The following is a 16,449-nucleotide window of genomic DNA, read 5'->3' on the forward strand; positions in this document are numbered from 1 at the left end:
CTTTTAATGCATAACTAACCCTAAATTTATTTATAAATAAAATGAGACATGAGATTGGATTTGAAAAGTATCAATATGCAAAATATATCAGTCGACAAAATAATATCACTACAGAGTGTTCTAACTTGAGTAGAAAATAGCCACAAATGTATTCATAATTTAGTCTTTCTAAATGTAATCTAAGATATTGAAATAATTATTTCCACAATTGGTTTGACTTTTTTCTGTAAACATGAAATATATGCACACTCAATTGATATTATATTATCATCAAAGATACCAAAGATGATAAGATTATAGAATTGTGCTCGGCACCTCAAAAGCTAGTTTAATAAAGATGATTGTACAAGTTAATACATTCGATGTGAGACATCTAACACACATCCTCATGTCAGGATTGAACATCTAGAACATGAAATTTACAAAACATTTAGCGAGTGTTTCATTAGAGCAGTCCAACGAATAAAAAGTGAAACTGAGCTATGATATATTTTACAATTATAGCTTTAGTCTAACTCACGTCAAAAACTAGATCAAGAGGATGCTTGTTTAAAATCATCCCAAAAATTTAATTAATCTGATGTGAGATATCTAATACACCTCTTTACATCCAGAAATGAACATCTGGAACGTGAAGTTTACAAGAAATTTAACGGATGCCCCATAAAGACAATCAAATACATAACAATGGGTATGTGATCGATACCATGTTAAAATTATGGACTTTAGTCTAGCTCCACCCCAAAAGTTAACTCAAATGTGGATGATTGTCCAATTCCATGTATACAAATCTCAATGATTTAATAGATCCACTAGGATATATCTAATGACATCAGAACACAAACTCACCGTTACGTGTTGAACTGCTCTTGTGAACCACCCGCTAAACGTCTTGTAAACTTCACGCTCCAAATGTTCGTTCCTAGACGTGAAAAAACATCAGATGAATTAAGTTATTAGGAGTTGTATGTATAAATTTGAACATTTTTCCTACTTGAACTAGCTTTTGAGCTAGACTTAAATACAAACCCATCATTTTAAAAAAGTCTATAATCTTAAAAGAAGACGCGACATAAAAAAGTACAACACTAAACTGAACCGAGCAACTTAGGCCCAAAACGCAGAAAAATTATACTAATATTTGATTCGGTTCAAGAAATAGTATATAAGAGAAGTAGCCATCACCATTAAACCCAAATTTTTTTGGCTTCGGTAAGCATAGTTGATTGTAGAATGATTAACGAATAGTCTACTTCAATTTTTTATCACTACCGAATTAAAGAGATATGTGCCAACATTTACTCATCCTTGCATTGTAGTTACAATACCTCCACTCCACAGTTCTTAATTTGGCCAGTCACTTTCAACCAGAGAGATATCTTTGTAGCAGCAATACGAGATTAAAGTGTTTTAGTTGTTGCTAGCATAAGAGAGGACTCGTGGAATGAACCAATAATGGGTGGCATGTAGGAAATGTGACATAGCTAAAATATAACTCAAGTTTGGATCAAAGTCCCAATAGTCATAAATCATGCTAGCTGCAGAATTACAACCAATTGTCTCCTTTATTACCAGTTTTGAAGTCCAATTTTTTTTGGGATGACAACAACGGCTGACTAATTGGAAAGAAACGGGCGGTGGGTTGGGCGGTGACAAAGGTGATAACAGAGGACTTGATCACAGTGGATCCTAAGAGAGGGAAAGCCAACATCACCAAGATTCACTAAACGAGTAATTGGTGTTTACTTCCCAATTTTTGTAAAAAATGAAAATGAGAAATATATTAGCGACAGAAAAAGTGTTTGGTTAGAAGCTGTAAGATTAAAAGATGTAAAACATTTGTAAAGCCTGAGAAAACAGGACAACCATGTCCGCCTCCAATATATAATCTTGATATGAAGCATCAAGTATAGAAACCTTTTCCTCACTTGCAATTCTTTCCTAACTTCTTCACAGCTAATCCTACAAATTAGAATACTTTTGGTGAACTATGCAGAGGGAACATTCCCAAAATGAAAGAAACTGAATAATTAGACGCTATAGAGATGCTTGATAAATTTTCTTTTAGGAAGATTGAGTAATACTTAGAAGTAGGGAAAACTTGGATGACAAGAGAATGGCATGTATCATGTAAGAGCGTCAACCAGTTTTTGGGGAAAGTCAAGACAAAAACAAATATAAATGGTTTCAGCAAATCACTCAAAGATGTGAGGAAAAGAACAAAGCAGGTACCAGATCAATCAACAATACTAAATTCTTTATTCTGAGCAACCCTCTGCGCATGAATCTTAGCTGGATCAAAACCCTTTTTCAGTCTCCTGTAGTATATTATTTCCCAAGGCCACAAGCGCGCAGACCCAAAATAAGTTTCCACGGGCAATTCATTTTCATTTTCCTCTGGATACTGCAGGCCATAATGTTTTAAGACCATGTATATTTCCTGTGAAGAGATTCTAACTGAACCAACAGTATTAGTTCCTGAGGTGATACAAGGGCCTGGTGCCAATACATCTTCCAACATAAGATCCTTAGTTTGAGAACCTTTCACATCCTTCATACGATGCGGCAATAAATTTCCCGCAGAATTGCAGCCATCCTCTGACTTTTGTACTTTAGGTTCCAACAGTGAGCCTGAACCTTTGGTGACTTTGGAGGCAGATTCGCAGAGAGCACTATCCCTTTCAAAAAAATCCTTCCTCATTTTTTCCTTCTCCAATTTAGAGGGTCCAGCTTCATGTTCATTTTCCGTTACAGCAGTGATCATTTCAGGATTAAACGAAGCTACACGACTCCTTTCATAACGACATTGTTCAAACAAATCCTTGCTGTGAACAAGACCAGCAGAAACCTTTACAATGGAATCCTTTGTGTTTGTTGGTCTACTATTTTGGGAAGAAGACAAATCTCTAACAAGTCCTATAGCTAATCCTGAAGATGTAGGAGACACTGACCTCGATGCAGACCTTGACTTGAGGGCCTTAGAACCGGAGTGACATGATGTTGAAGGCCTCAAAGAAAAAGGCTGGGTATGGTTTCTGGAAGATACTGATTTGTGCTTGGAATTTGATGGAGACCAAGACAAAGACCTTAAAGATCTAGAAAGTGACTGAGATCTGGATGAAGTATGGTCGTGAATTGAAGATGGCAATAGCCCCCTGGTTTTCTTTGAATTATGTTTTTGATCATTTTCATATTCTCTACTATTCCGTTTCTTACTTCTGAATTCAGGAGTTATCCTTCGAAAGGGTGAATCTCCACGTCTCATCAGTCTCCAATGACTTCTGTAAGTGGATGGCTCCCGGTTACTTTCCTGCTGCCTTGTGGGAACAATTCCACCACGTTGATGCAGCCTTCCTAGCGATCTTGATCTCAGCAGATTTAATGGACACACATTCATTTTGTGACCCACTTCCCCACACGTATAGCAAGTTTTCTGAGATTTTGACTGACCATTTTGCTCAATTCCCGGTCTCTCTTTAGACTTCCTGGCAGCAGGAGAACCATCCGAGGGAGATGCATATTTATATTCTTCTTGTTCCTTTTCATCATCACTCTCACGAGGTTCATACCTATCAAATTCCAAGGCATTTTCAAAACCATTTTCATCCGCAACCGGTTCTCTCCACCTCTCAACTTCCAAATGGTTCTTCCCAACACCTACTTCCAGATTATAATTTGAAAACGCACTATCCTTCTCCCTAACAAAAGTTTTTAAATCATCAGGATGATAGCCACGTGAATCATCGACCAGATCAGCAGAACCGAGATTCCTGCCTTGACCATCTTCCCGCTCATAATTCATTTCTTTATTATTTGAGCTCAATCTTTGATGAACACTTTCATTTACCAAATGTCTTCTGATAGGTGGCTCATATATTTTACCACCTCTAGGAAGTCCCTGCCAACCTCGAGGCTGCCGCTTTGACCAAGATAGAGTTATAGCCTCTCCACATATCCTTTTTCCTCTCAGCGATTTCAGAGCTTTTTCAGCACTTGCAGGGTAATCAAAAACAACAAATCCATATTTGTCCACCACCCGTACAGTACACTTCCCAAACCTCCGGAAAACACGTTCGAGGTCATCTCTACGAATGTGAGGTGATATATTTCCAAGATGCAGCGACATCTATAACACTTCAAGGATTAAACAGCACATATGCATTTAGGCTTCTCATTTAACACATTAATAAATTTCTTGTAAGAACAATATCCTTGCATCTACGGAATTGAAACAAGGAGACAATATAACAAAACACAATATCCCATACATTAAAATGCATATCTGCAAACTCGATGCAACACCAGCAAAAAAATAATCACATGAAGCTTTCACGCCATTTTTCGAGTTCGCGTCGCCAAAACTCAACACCAAAAGCTTTTCGAACACGATTATCGCACTCAAAGTAGAATTAATTATAATATATAACCCAGAAAGTAAAAAAAAAAAAAAAACCAGGATCGATAAACTCAAAGCGATGCGAGCAAATACCATGAACACAAATTCAATCTAGCATAAGTTCCTCCAATAAAACGAAGAGTCGCTACAAAATGTTAATTACCTAGGTGATGATTACCGATCCTTTCTGCTGTTTGTTAAAGCCGCGATTGCTTTCACATGGCTGCGCTCAATGGCTTCTGAGATATATTGAGCGTGTTCCGGTTTCTTATACGTTATTACACATTTGCCCCTTGTCTTTCTGAACGATTTTCAATCGACTCCCAATACTTCTTTAGATCATGTCTAATTTAATCCTTTTATGGATGATTCCATCTACCGATTCTTATACGTTATTACACATTGACCCTTGTATTTCTGAACGATTTTCAATCGACTCCCAATACTTCTTGAGATCATGTCTAATTTAAATCCTTTTATGGATGATTCCATCTACCGATTACTACACTGAATCAAAACAAGTAAAAAAAACACGTTTGTTTTGCTTAATTTTTAAATGAGTGTTTGAAATAGTTTTTACTTATTTTAAAGATGATAAAAAAATAGTTGAAACAAAAGTAAGGAGTATATGAAAATGAAAGTTGAAAGTTAAAACAAACTAAAGTTTGAGTTTTGGGAAAAAAATCTTTTCTAAACTTAATTTTTAGCAATATGACATCAATATTTTTCACACATAAAATGTTTATCTATTTCAGTTATTTAAATTTGGATACATGCATCATCATCAATATGGATACAAATGAACTAAGCCGTCGGTGAGTTATTCGAAACTCGATTTTTATAAAAGTTCGTTTGAATTCGTTTAACGAGGTTCATTAAGATAAAGGAACCAAATTTAAACTTTACAATATTCGGCTCGTTAGCTTGTGATCGAATTCGTTGGTATGCTCATGAGTCAGTTCTTAGATGAAAAAATAATAGTTTCGATACTTAAATTTATAGTTTTTACACTTTACTTATTCTAAATATAAAAATTATATTGAATTTCTTTATTATAATAAATTATAAATCTTAATAAGAATATTATAATTTTATCTAAATACATAATTTAGGTATTTAGATTTTAATAAATTTAATGATATTTAAATTTATAATTTATTAAGCTCGTTTATGTTTGATAAAAGCTCGTGAGCCATGGATATATTTGTTAAATAAAAATCGAGCTCGACTCGATTATAACGAATCAAAGTCAAACATTTCAGAGTTCAACTTAACTCGATTATATCCTTAACCATCAACAAAATATTTATATAATTATTTTTATATTTAAAATTTTGGTTTCAATTTAATTTATTTAATTATAATATAAATGTTTGAAAATCTATATAAAATTAATAAAAAATAAACGATAAAATTTGTACAGATGTCCAAAATATGTAAAAATAATAATAATGAAATTTAAATTATAAAAATACAAAAAAAAGTCGAAATAAAATATGTTTTGAATTTTATAAAGTACATTCAAAACTATTACAAACTCATACATAAATAAAACTTTATATCTGATATGTTTTAGATAAATTATCACTCAGACGATGTGTCAATAAAAAATAATATTTTTTTACTATTCTTTATTCGCTATTCTCAACCTTTTTGTTGTTGTTGTTGTTTTTTTAGTAAATTCCAATTATTTATTTTGACTATTCTTTATTCGCCACTCTCAACCCTTTTTAGGCCGTCTACCACAGTGTTCTGCTTCGTCAGATTTTCCCGACACCGTCTTCTCCAAAATCTCTCTTAGATCACTTTAGATCTTTTCTTAAAACTCGAATTCTGAACGGACACCATGACCCTTGGTTCAGGAGGATCCAGTATCGTAGGTAATTACCCTTTCCTATCCGGAAGAATAATTTTTTTGATACTTTTATTAGTTTTTCTTTTTAATTTTTCGTTTTCTTTATGTTTTTTGTTGATCATTTTAATTTTTATGGAAAATCAAACTAATGGGTCGATGGATTTTGTTGGGTTTTGTGTTTGATTGTTCGAACCATTTCAAGGCTTGAACTCGGAATTTGGTAGAAAAGTTCTTCATGTTGCGCTGATGATCAAGATTATTTTACGGTGATTGGATTTATTTTGGTTGCGGAGTATCTGAATTCATTGAAATTAGTTTCCTGAGGAAAATTTTGTTGAATGGAAATGAAGTTGTTTTGGCTTGCACAGATTAGAAAAATGAGCTAGAAAATATAAGTTACATAATCATATAATGTTCTTGGCCTTGCAAGCTAAAAAAATTTAATCTCCTGACCAGGGCACGAAATTTACCAGATTGTTTATCTCATTTCTGTTTGTTACCCTCGGGGGGTTATCCTCCTCATCTTTGGCCTTTTCTTTGATTCTCTGAGAGGTGAAAAGAACGAACACATGCATTTTGTGTATTGAGTTCTGTTGTTTATTCGTGGCGTATCAATCTATCAGGATGGATTTGGTTTGAGATGATATGGATGAATTTATATAAGGTGAATTTCAAATTCACCCCTTATTAATTTAGTTAAGTGTAGCAATGATTATTGAGATGAATTTGAAATATATTCAAGGTGTGTTTCATTACAAATATTTCCATCTTAATGCAACCTCAGTGTATTTGGGGGTAAGACATTGACATTTATACAAAAGTCACCTGAAAGTTGGAGAGATTTCTTGGAGGTTGGAGGCGACATCCTTTGCTTGCTGTTGTGATGTCGTCTCTCTCTCTTTTCTAATGTTCTTGGCCTTGTGAGTCGAAAAGATTCAAGCTCCTGAACCATGCGCAGAATTTACCGGCTTGTTTTTCTCTTTACTCTCCTCTAGGAATTATTTTCCCCCTCAAATCTGTATTAGGTGATACGTAGTATGTTTTTTTCCTGTCGTTCCCCTGATATTGTTGGAAACCACTGTCCATAGGCAAATTTAAAATGCAAGCCTTCATTTTGTTGATCTAATCTCCTTTGACCTCTGAAGCGGATATGAATAATGAACCATAAAAACTCTCTTTCCTCGGAGTCTGTTTTCTTCTAAATATTAAGTTATAATCTAAGTTGTGGATTACCAAACCAAAATATTTAGCATCTCAAGACTCGCTAGTATTTTGCAGTCCCCCGAAATTTCAGATTGTTAGAGGAACTTGAACGTGGAGAGAAGGGAATTGGAGATGGCACTGTAAGCTACGGAATGGATGATGGAGATGACATTTACATGCGATCCTGGACTGGTACCATAATAGGCCCTCACAATGTGAGTACTTCTCTTGCTTATGTTGTCTCATTTTGATGTGCAGTGGTATGTGTGAAGTAAATTTCCTGCGTTTTCTTTTGTCGTTCATTTATTTGTACTTTTTATTTTGATTCGGAGATTTAAGATAATGGTCATGGAATTCTTATTCAGGCACTGAAAATTTCAATGCACACAAGCCAAGTGTATGCTTTTTTCCATCTTTCATGATCAGGCATTTTTGATTTATTTTTTAGGTACTAATTGTGCAGTTGATTTGTGAATCTTGGCAGAACAACAAGATCGTTAATAAATGTAGTCCCATTCAATTTTGACATGATCTTGATCGAACTTTCGCCAGAACGAAGCAAATTACACTAATTTCTGATTTTTCCTCCTGTCAGTCTGTACATGAAGGACGCATTTACCAACTGAAGCTGTTCTGTGACAAAGACTACCCGGAGAAGCCTCCTAGTGTTCGTTTCCATTCCCGGATCAATATGACATGCGTAAACCATGAAAATGGAGTGGTATGAACCCAATCATCTCATGTCTAATTCATTAATGATCGAAAAATCTGTATAGTTAGTTGGACACTGGACGGACATAGGATTCCATAGGGGGGGGGGGAATGGATGGTTTGGGCTGGCGAAACTTCGATTTTCAGAAAATATACACATAAAATTTGAAAAAATAAATCTTAGTTGAGGACTTGAGGGGGACATCATTCCTCCTCACTCCCACTGGTCCGTCTGTCCCTAGTTTGTCAGTCGCTTGTTCTGTCAAATCATATACAATGGAACGATTAAGTATGATGTTTGATGTGAAGGTGGAACCGAAGAAGTTTGGACTTTTAGCAAATTGGCAACGAGAGTACACGATGGAAGACATATTAACACAGTTGAAGAAGGAGATGGCTGTTCCACATAACCGTAAGCTAGTCCAGCCTCCCGAAGGAACCTATTTTTAGCGGAAAGATAATGAATACAGATTTTTATTGTTGTGCTAAGTAATTTCATATTGTAATGTTAAGGGATGACCCAAAAGGCTTTTCCCAGTCGACTCTCTTGTATTCATTATGGCCCTTGTGTGTACTCCATTTGTGGACTTGTTGGGTTGTTTGGTTTATGGAGTTTCTTTCTTTAACAATCATTCTACATATCTTTTAACTGTCTAACCCTTTTGTCGGTCAGTTCTTGCTCTCTTTCCACGATCCCTTTCCACCCCCTTGGTGCTGTGGCCATGTGTGATGTGCCACCCTTGTAGAACGAATGTTCTAACATTGCTTCAATGACTGCTATTGAAACACTGCTGCAGTTCTACGGCATGTAATTATTCGTGAAATGCCCCAGTGAGGTGTTGACCAAACCTAGGGATAGAGCCTGTTTTTATATTCATTTATCACGTATTTGGAATTTGGATAGAGCCTTTTTTTTTAACAAGTAAATAATTTAAAAAAAGCCATTTAAAAATTTAATCTCTTTTATAAAAATTCAAAATATGTTTTCGTAACCGTCACTATTGAACAGTGGCACAAACCTTTTCTATATTGGGTGAGTTGTAATCCAGACGACAATGAAAAAAACCTTTTTTTTAATCTCATTTTATTAATTTAAAATTTTTTTTATATTGAGAGGGTATGAGTTCGAATCCAGATGAAAATGAAAAAACACAAGCAATGACAAAAATTTAAAACATTTTACACAATCTAGGCAATTTTTTTTAATTTAAAAACACACTAAATACCATTTTTAATTGACTATTTTTATATTTAAATTGGGTTTATCATTCACTGTATTTATCATTATCACTAATTAAAGATAGCACAATATTTATTCTGAAAAAAAGTATAGCACGATATTGGTAACAAAAGAAAGAGTAGGTCTCGTGTGGGACGGTCTCACAGATCTTTATCTCGAGACGAGTCAACTTTATCGATATTCACAATAAAAAGTAACACTCTTAGCATGAAAAATATATTTTTTTATTAATGACCTAAATAAGATATTCGTATCACAAAATACAATTTTTGAGACCATCTCACACATGTTTTTGTTGTCCAAAGGAAATGTTAATTGGGGGGATTCAAATTGTGGAGGGCAATTATGTCATTCAATATATAAGGCTGAAGGATAGTAGTTTCTTGCAAAACCCCAATTAATCGGTGCCCTTATCTGCCCACGTCTTCTTAACTTCCGTAACCCTAGTTTTACCTTCAAATTCTCCCATCGCTATCAAGAGATCGACTCCCATCTGGATGCCCACAATGTCGTACTTAGCCTCCGGCCTACCAGCGCCGCCACACCGATCCTTGCCATCGCCGACTCTCAATGTCCCTCAACAGCCAAGTTCTTTGGAGATCGTTTTCAAAAACTGTAAAAAGCCTATCTTGATTCGATCAGTCTGGTCCAGTAACTTGGAGTCCGAATTTTGCATCATTCGTGGCATCATTGACTGTTTCCCTGTCGTTTCAATGGACACTGAGTTTCCCGGCGTCGTGTTTCAGCACCGCCCCTGTTATCCAAATTCCATCGATCACTACCACACTCTGAAGTCGAATGTTGACGCGCTCAAGCTTATTCAGGTCGGGATCACGCTTTCAGATTCCTCTGGCAACTTCCCTGACCTTGGAAGTCCCCATCATTGCTTCGTCTGGGAGTTTAATTTTCGCGATTTTGATATTGCTCATGATGACCACGCGCCGACCTCCATTGATCTTCTACGTCACCAGGGAATAGACTTCGTGCGCAATCGGCAGCTAGGTGTGTGTACGTATCGCTTTGCCCAGCTTATGATGACTTCTGGACTGATTTGCAATGAAAATGTTACTTACATAACCTTTCACAGTGGCTACGATTTCGGTTACCTCATCAAGGTTTTAACGGGGAAGAACCTGCCGGGGACCCTTGCTGAATTTCTGAATTGTCTGATGGTCTTTTTTGGGAACAATGTTTATGATGTGAAACACTTGATGAAATTCTGCCAGGGACTTCATGGGGGTTTGGATAGGGTGGCACAGTCGCTTGGGGTGGAGCGTGCTGCAGGGTGTTGCCACCAGGCTGGTTCAGATAGCCTGCTTACGTGGCAGGCGTTTGAGAAGATCAGAAGTGTCTACTTTAGCAATCTAGTAAATGGTGAATTTCCTGTAAAGTATGCTGGTGTTCTCTATGGGTTAGAGATTCTTGGCCCTTGATTAGATTCAATTGTTTAGATGCTCTGAAGCACTTATAAAAAAACCACTATTTGGGTATTCTGTACAGCCTTTCATCTGAAAACCAAAACTCCAGTTCATATTTTTTCCCCTGCTTTGCTATTTATTTATGCTTTCTGTTAATATGCATTGCATGTTATGATAATGTTATTATTTTTTTAATATTTGTTTTTAGTCATGGTTTAATGATGATGTTGGTTTGCTAAAAATTGACCAGTGGCAGGAACTATCTCTGAAATCAAATTGTCTTTGAACTTTATAATATTTTGAAATTATTTTTTTTAAGAATAAAATGTTAATTGATCTCGAAAAATTGTTAACACAGAGTTGATTTTATAAATAAAGCAAATGCCTAGCAATTTTGAGGAGTTAATGTTTGATTTTTGAACGCCTACAACACTGGTTTTTTTAAGTTTTCTACACACACATATACATTGGAAATGGGAGCATGCTCTGGCATTTTTTTTTCTTTTTTCTTTCCATCGGAAAAGGTTTCTTTCTCATGACTTCCCTTATCTTCATTTTTCTAACAACAGAAAGTTTGTCCCTACAGAACTGAAGTGTTATGAACTGCATTACAATAAGACGTTGACGCTATAGTTTACGAGCCCATGTACCATAAAGATGTCAAATATAACATCCAGATATCGGTATCTTTCACTCAGCGTCTGATAATTGATCCCTAACAGCTTAAGTCGGAGGAGAAAACTAATTGGCTCATTGTACAAAGACCTTTAATCCGTCTGATTTTATTTGATTTGTGTAGATTAATGACTTCATTTTAATCTTCATCCAATTCCAAATTTACACATTCAGATATTTAGGGAGATTCATCATTCTCTGCACTGTCCCTTCCTACCATTAGGAGATTGAGGCCTCTTCCCTTCATTTCCATGTTCATTTCTCCTGGTACTGGTTCGCTACAATCTTTCACAGGCTCTTAATGAATTTTACTTGGTAGCTGGAGACAAAATTCAAATCCTGCGTAAACACTTGCTGCAAAGTATTTTTTCAGAAGAACGAAAGTGGCAATATTATCTCACAACATAATGCAAAAGGCTTTCCCATGAAGCTATTGGTTTGCTTAGCATTGCATAAAACAGAAAAAAGTTTGAAGTTTTGCAGGAATTTTTATCGATAAAGAAATTTGTGGTCATGTGGAATATGTAAATCTTGGAGTCAAGATTGCAGATTGCAGATTGTTTAGATTACTGCTTCAGATTTTTGTCAGTAAAGAAATTTGTGGTTATGTGAAATATGTAAATCTTGGATTCCAGATTGCAGATTGTTTAGAATACTGCTTGGATTATGAGGCAAGAGTTGCAGTTTCAGATTGTCACCTGATATAATAATTTTCTAGTGTGGCTGAGTTTTGCATAAAATCTCATTTATCACACTGATTTGCTTATATAAACTGAAAAACTCAAGAAAGTAATATAGTATGAAACTAACTGAAAAACTTTTTAATCAATTTTTTATAATTCATTTATGGAAAATCTTTCTTTTCAATCCATGATTAATGACTGGGATTTTGTCAGGCAGAGTATGTAGCTGGTAAGTTACATGACCTCAAACTTCTTGTTAGTTCATTTTGTTGGGTTTAACGTGTTAATATTTTTGGCTAAGATATTATCTTTTGTTGTAGGCCATGGCTGCAAAGCAGGTTTTTGAGGCTTACTAACCTTGATTTTTTACCTCGTCTCTAAGATATGTGATCTTTTATTTCATGTTTATTATTTTATAAGATAATGACTTTGTCTGGATAATTTTGTCATTCTTGATGGATAGCCACGTTGTGTTGGTTCTTTTACTTCTAAATTTACATTGAATCTGATTCCGATTTCATGGGTCTTGAGTCTTGTCTTCTTTAATCTTGTTGTAATCTGTGCAACGCATGGCAGATCTTATTTTGTGATTCTCACTTAGCATGGACCTATATAATCTGCTCAAATTTCAGGAGATCATGTTGTCATCATTTATTTCATTTTGCAGGAAAAGTGTGTATGTGCTGCACATTCGAGCTTCTGTCTTGGTAAATTTAAGTAACTCAGTAAACTATCTTTTGTTTTTTTTTATCGTGTTATTTCATTTTGCAGGAAAAGTGTGCATGTGCTGTACATTCAAGCTTCTTTCTTGGCAAATTTAAGTTTATTCGGTAAACTATCTCTTTTTTTTTTGTCGCCTGTGATTTCAGTGATGATGCCAGGGATTTTGTACGAGGGAGAAAGTAAGCTCTGGAACTCAAAAAATTTATGGGGTCAAAATCATCTTTTCATGAATATGTATTATATAAATAAAATAAAACCTATCAAAATATATGAAAATATTAAAAATGAATTGATAGTTGCATGTTGATGGTTTTTCTTTTGGTCATGTGGCATGATTCTTGAGTTGCATGTTGATAATTTTTCTTTGATCGTATCACAGTTACTATAATATCATTGGCAATACATATAGTCGTCTAGTCTTTTCTTTTCTTTCTTTTCTTTTTTCTTGACCTACATGTCCAGCCTTATGCTGATTGGGTAATCATCTAGTCTTTTGAGTGGCAGGATTTAGGATATATCCATATGGCATATGTTATTTTTTGTTCCTTGACTAGATTGGACGGATATTGCTTATGGTTCTTCTTTTTGTATTTTTCACACACACACGCTCGTTAAATTGTTCCACGTGAAGCATCATAGTAAGTAAATGAATTGCTAAAAAAAAGTTACGGGTAGCTGTATATTACCTTAACTCTATGTATATAGACCAAAGACGTATCATTTTATATAGTGCGATCAGCTCAAGTTGCAGAAATGAGATAGAAATGTTCTACTTGTTTTGTTCTAGTGTGTGACTAAATTTTTGACATTAATGTATCACATGCCTGTTCCTTTCATGCACTAAACAATTTGGGCAAATTTTGTCTCTATCAAATTAACACCCATGTCCTTATTTCAGCTCAAGATAAGGACCAACATCAGAAATGTCCAAGGTAACATGGTTACATGGTCCCTTATTTTTAAGGTATAACGAAGACAACAATCTATGTTATTATCCAAATTGCATATGCCTTGCATGATCCATGTCTTAGTCCAAAAGGGGTAGAAATCGACAATGGATGCAATCTTAATCCAATATAAAAAGGTTAACATCGACTAGAGGTTGGTCTTTAATCAGGCTCAGTGTTCGAATTCTGCTCGGTCATCAATTTAACATATTTACGTTGGAAACATAATAAAAGTTTATTTGAAAGATATTACCGATATGATTATATTATAATATTTTATCATAGTACTACGTGAGATCATCTGACATCAAAGTCTCAAATTTTGAATGATATTTGAGATTCGATATGTAATTGTAGTTAATATAACAAACTTTTTCCTCAACATGGAAAAAAAATCTATATGTATCTGTAAAACTGAATTAATTTATATATTAAATTGCGTAGATGATATATGCCTCCGTTGTGTGGATGAATCTTAAATAAAATACATTAATACAGTCCACAAAAGTGCTGATAGCGAGACGTAAAATTTTGAAATGATTACGTACATAATCTAAAATTACAGCATACAAAATTTCATGTCAGAGTAGATGCTAACATTTCCTTGGTTCTTTCGTCTTACAGCTTTTAACAGACGGAAAACACCCCCCCGCACAAAGATTTATCATGGATCATAGCAGAAAAAGGAGAGGGACTGGTCTTTACATCCGAGTACTCAAGGACGAATTATTTCAGTATGTCTCTTGTAATCTTGTAAGATGGTCTTACGAATCTTTATCTGTGAGACGGGTCAACCCTATCTATATTCACAATAAAAAGTAATATTTTTTCATGGATTAGCCAAATAAGAGATCTGTCTCACAAAATATGACCCGTGAGATCGTCTCACAAAATACGATCCGTGGACCGTGAGACCATCTCACACAAGTTTTTGTCATTATTAATATATCATTTTGTATATAAAATGCATATTATACTCCTTTTCCATTTAGGAGCAATATCTTAGGAAATCTCAGCTGATCTCAAGGTACTTTTTATTCATCAGTAAGATGATATATGATATAAGAATGATATATTAATATATAAATATATATGAATAACTTAATAATTTATAATTCTAAATTAATTCCAATTCTTTGTAGAACTTGATTAAGGTATTAATGTATAATCAACTAATGTATGATAACGAACTATTAGTAAGTACATCAGTCATGTCTATTACGCAGTAATATATGCGCTCAGTTCAATTATGTATATTCATATTGCATTGGTTTTTATGCATCGATCGGCTGTTGCGGTAGACTGAAAACTGTATCTATTTTTGTCCGGTTTGGTATAAAACCCTCCAGCCCCTATGTGTATCACCAACCTAAATGTACTGTATCATATTTTCCATGTCCCATTTGTCGACGCTTAATTTCTAACCATGAAAACGAGTCAAATGAGAAAGAAAGTGAAACCACCATTTCTGCCAAAACCCAAAGAGCACACCACCACAGCTGCCGCCGCCTCTCCTTGGCTGTGGCCAGCCTGTGTCAACCATCCCAAAACCTTATCTTTCCGCTCCACCACCAATAATGGGATAATGAACTCAGCCTATCTGGTTGATCCAAACAAAACCCTTGAATTCGTTGATACCCCAGCTGATTCATTTTTCAGCCTCACCAACTCGTTTGAACGCATGAATTATGATCCCAAAGAAACCAGCTTCTCTTTTTCATCAGAAATGTTCAATAACTTAGAGATTCGTGAGGGTTTGAAGTCGAAGAGGCTGTTCTTCAAGCCTGGAGAAACAAGCTCTATCCTAGAAGAGGCAAAACCAAATGGCTTCCAACTCGGAGAAAGCGTAAGAATTATGGCTATGGATTCCAGGGACCCATTCTTGGATTTCAGGGCTTCGATGGAGGAAATGATTGAAGCCCACGGGTTAAAAGATTGGGATTGTTTTGAGGATTTACTCACTTGCTACTTAAGAGTCAATCTCAAGAGTAATCGTGGATATATAATTGGCGCCTTTGTGGATTTGCTGCTGCATCTTCCTGTTTCTGCTAACGATCATTCTTCAAATTCCGCCATCGTCGAACATTGTTCACCTTCTTCAAATACTACACAGTGTTCTTTAGCATCTCTTCTGTCATTTTCTTCTTCTAGTTAAATGTTCAGAAAGAGGTGCCTTCTTCTTTTCTTCTAAAGCTTAATCGATCAAGTTTTTGATTTGTATTCTAAGAAATCAAGAATAGCTAGCTAGAAATTATCAATCTGTCGACACCTAATGGGAAATTTGGCAATCCTTTTTAAGTACCAGTTATAATATTATAGAATGTTGAAATCAAAATTCTGTTATATATATTTTCGAAAAGCATAATTTTAATTGTGATTTTCTTAATTTATGTTGTTCATACTTCTTATTACCTCATGCATGCAACCGAACGTAGTTCGAAGATGGGGATAAGATGGGAAAATGAATTCCTAAGGTATAAATTCATGAAATCGCATCTTTTCAAGCCTCAGAATATGGAAAATATTTCATAAAAGGGATTTATCTACGTATTCGTTATTGACAAAAACTTGTATGAGACGGTCTCACATGTCGTATTT

General features: G+C 35.1%; 4 protein-coding genes across 8 annotated transcripts; 3 read left to right on the top strand and 1 right to left on the bottom strand.

The window, feature by feature from the left end:
* Positions 1–550: 550 nt before the first annotated feature.
* LOC142551861 (uncharacterized) lies at positions 551–4,703 on the bottom strand. 5 transcript variants are annotated; one of them, XM_075661307.1, is made up of 2 exons: positions 2,233–4,623; positions 551–922 (listed from the first exon to the last, which is right to left on the bottom strand). In XM_075661307.1, exon 1 carries the CDS (start codon positions 4,124–4,126, stop codon positions 2,237–2,239), a length of 1,890 nt encoding a protein of 629 aa, XP_075517422.1. In that variant the 5' UTR covers positions 4,127–4,623; the 3' UTR covers positions 551–922; positions 2,233–2,236. The 5 variants fall into 5 exon arrangements, with proteins under 5 accessions (XP_075517422.1, XP_075517424.1, XP_075517426.1 ...); XM_075661309.1 differs by lacking the exon at positions 551–922 and adding an exon at positions 1,389–1,962; XM_075661311.1 differs by lacking the exon at positions 551–922 and having other exon boundaries at positions 2,050–4,126; positions 4,560–4,703.
* Positions 4,704–6,111: 1,408 nt separating this feature from the next.
* Positions 6,112–8,794, top strand: LOC142551862 (ubiquitin-conjugating enzyme E2 variant 1D-like). Its single transcript, XM_075661313.1, has 4 exons — positions 6,112–6,276; positions 7,530–7,669; positions 8,050–8,175; positions 8,475–8,794. The coding sequence occupies exons 1-4, from the start codon at positions 6,243–6,245 to the stop codon at positions 8,613–8,615; spliced, it is 441 nt and encodes a 146-aa protein (XP_075517428.1). The 5' UTR covers positions 6,112–6,242; the 3' UTR covers positions 8,616–8,794.
* Positions 8,795–9,764: 970 nt separating this feature from the next.
* Positions 9,765–11,479, top strand: LOC142551863 (putative CCR4-associated factor 1 homolog 11). The gene has a single exon (XM_075661314.1). It carries the CDS (start codon positions 9,903–9,905, stop codon positions 10,836–10,838), a length of 936 nt encoding a protein of 311 aa, XP_075517429.1. The 5' UTR covers positions 9,765–9,902; the 3' UTR covers positions 10,839–11,479.
* A 3,635-nt stretch (positions 11,480–15,114) lies between these two features.
* On the top strand, positions 15,115–16,200 carry LOC142550986 (transcription repressor OFP13-like). Its single transcript, XM_075660038.1, has one exon. The coding sequence runs from the start codon at positions 15,278–15,280 to the stop codon at positions 16,004–16,006; it is 729 nt and encodes a 242-aa protein (XP_075516153.1). The 5' UTR covers positions 15,115–15,277; the 3' UTR covers positions 16,007–16,200.
* The last annotated feature ends 249 nt before the right edge of the window (positions 16,201–16,449 follow it).

This window comes from Primulina tabacum, chromosome 7, assembly GCF_025594145.1.
Source record: "Primulina tabacum isolate GXHZ01 chromosome 7, ASM2559414v2, whole genome shotgun sequence".
NCBI classification, from domain to species: domain Eukaryota; kingdom Viridiplantae; phylum Streptophyta; class Magnoliopsida; order Lamiales; family Gesneriaceae; genus Primulina; species Primulina tabacum.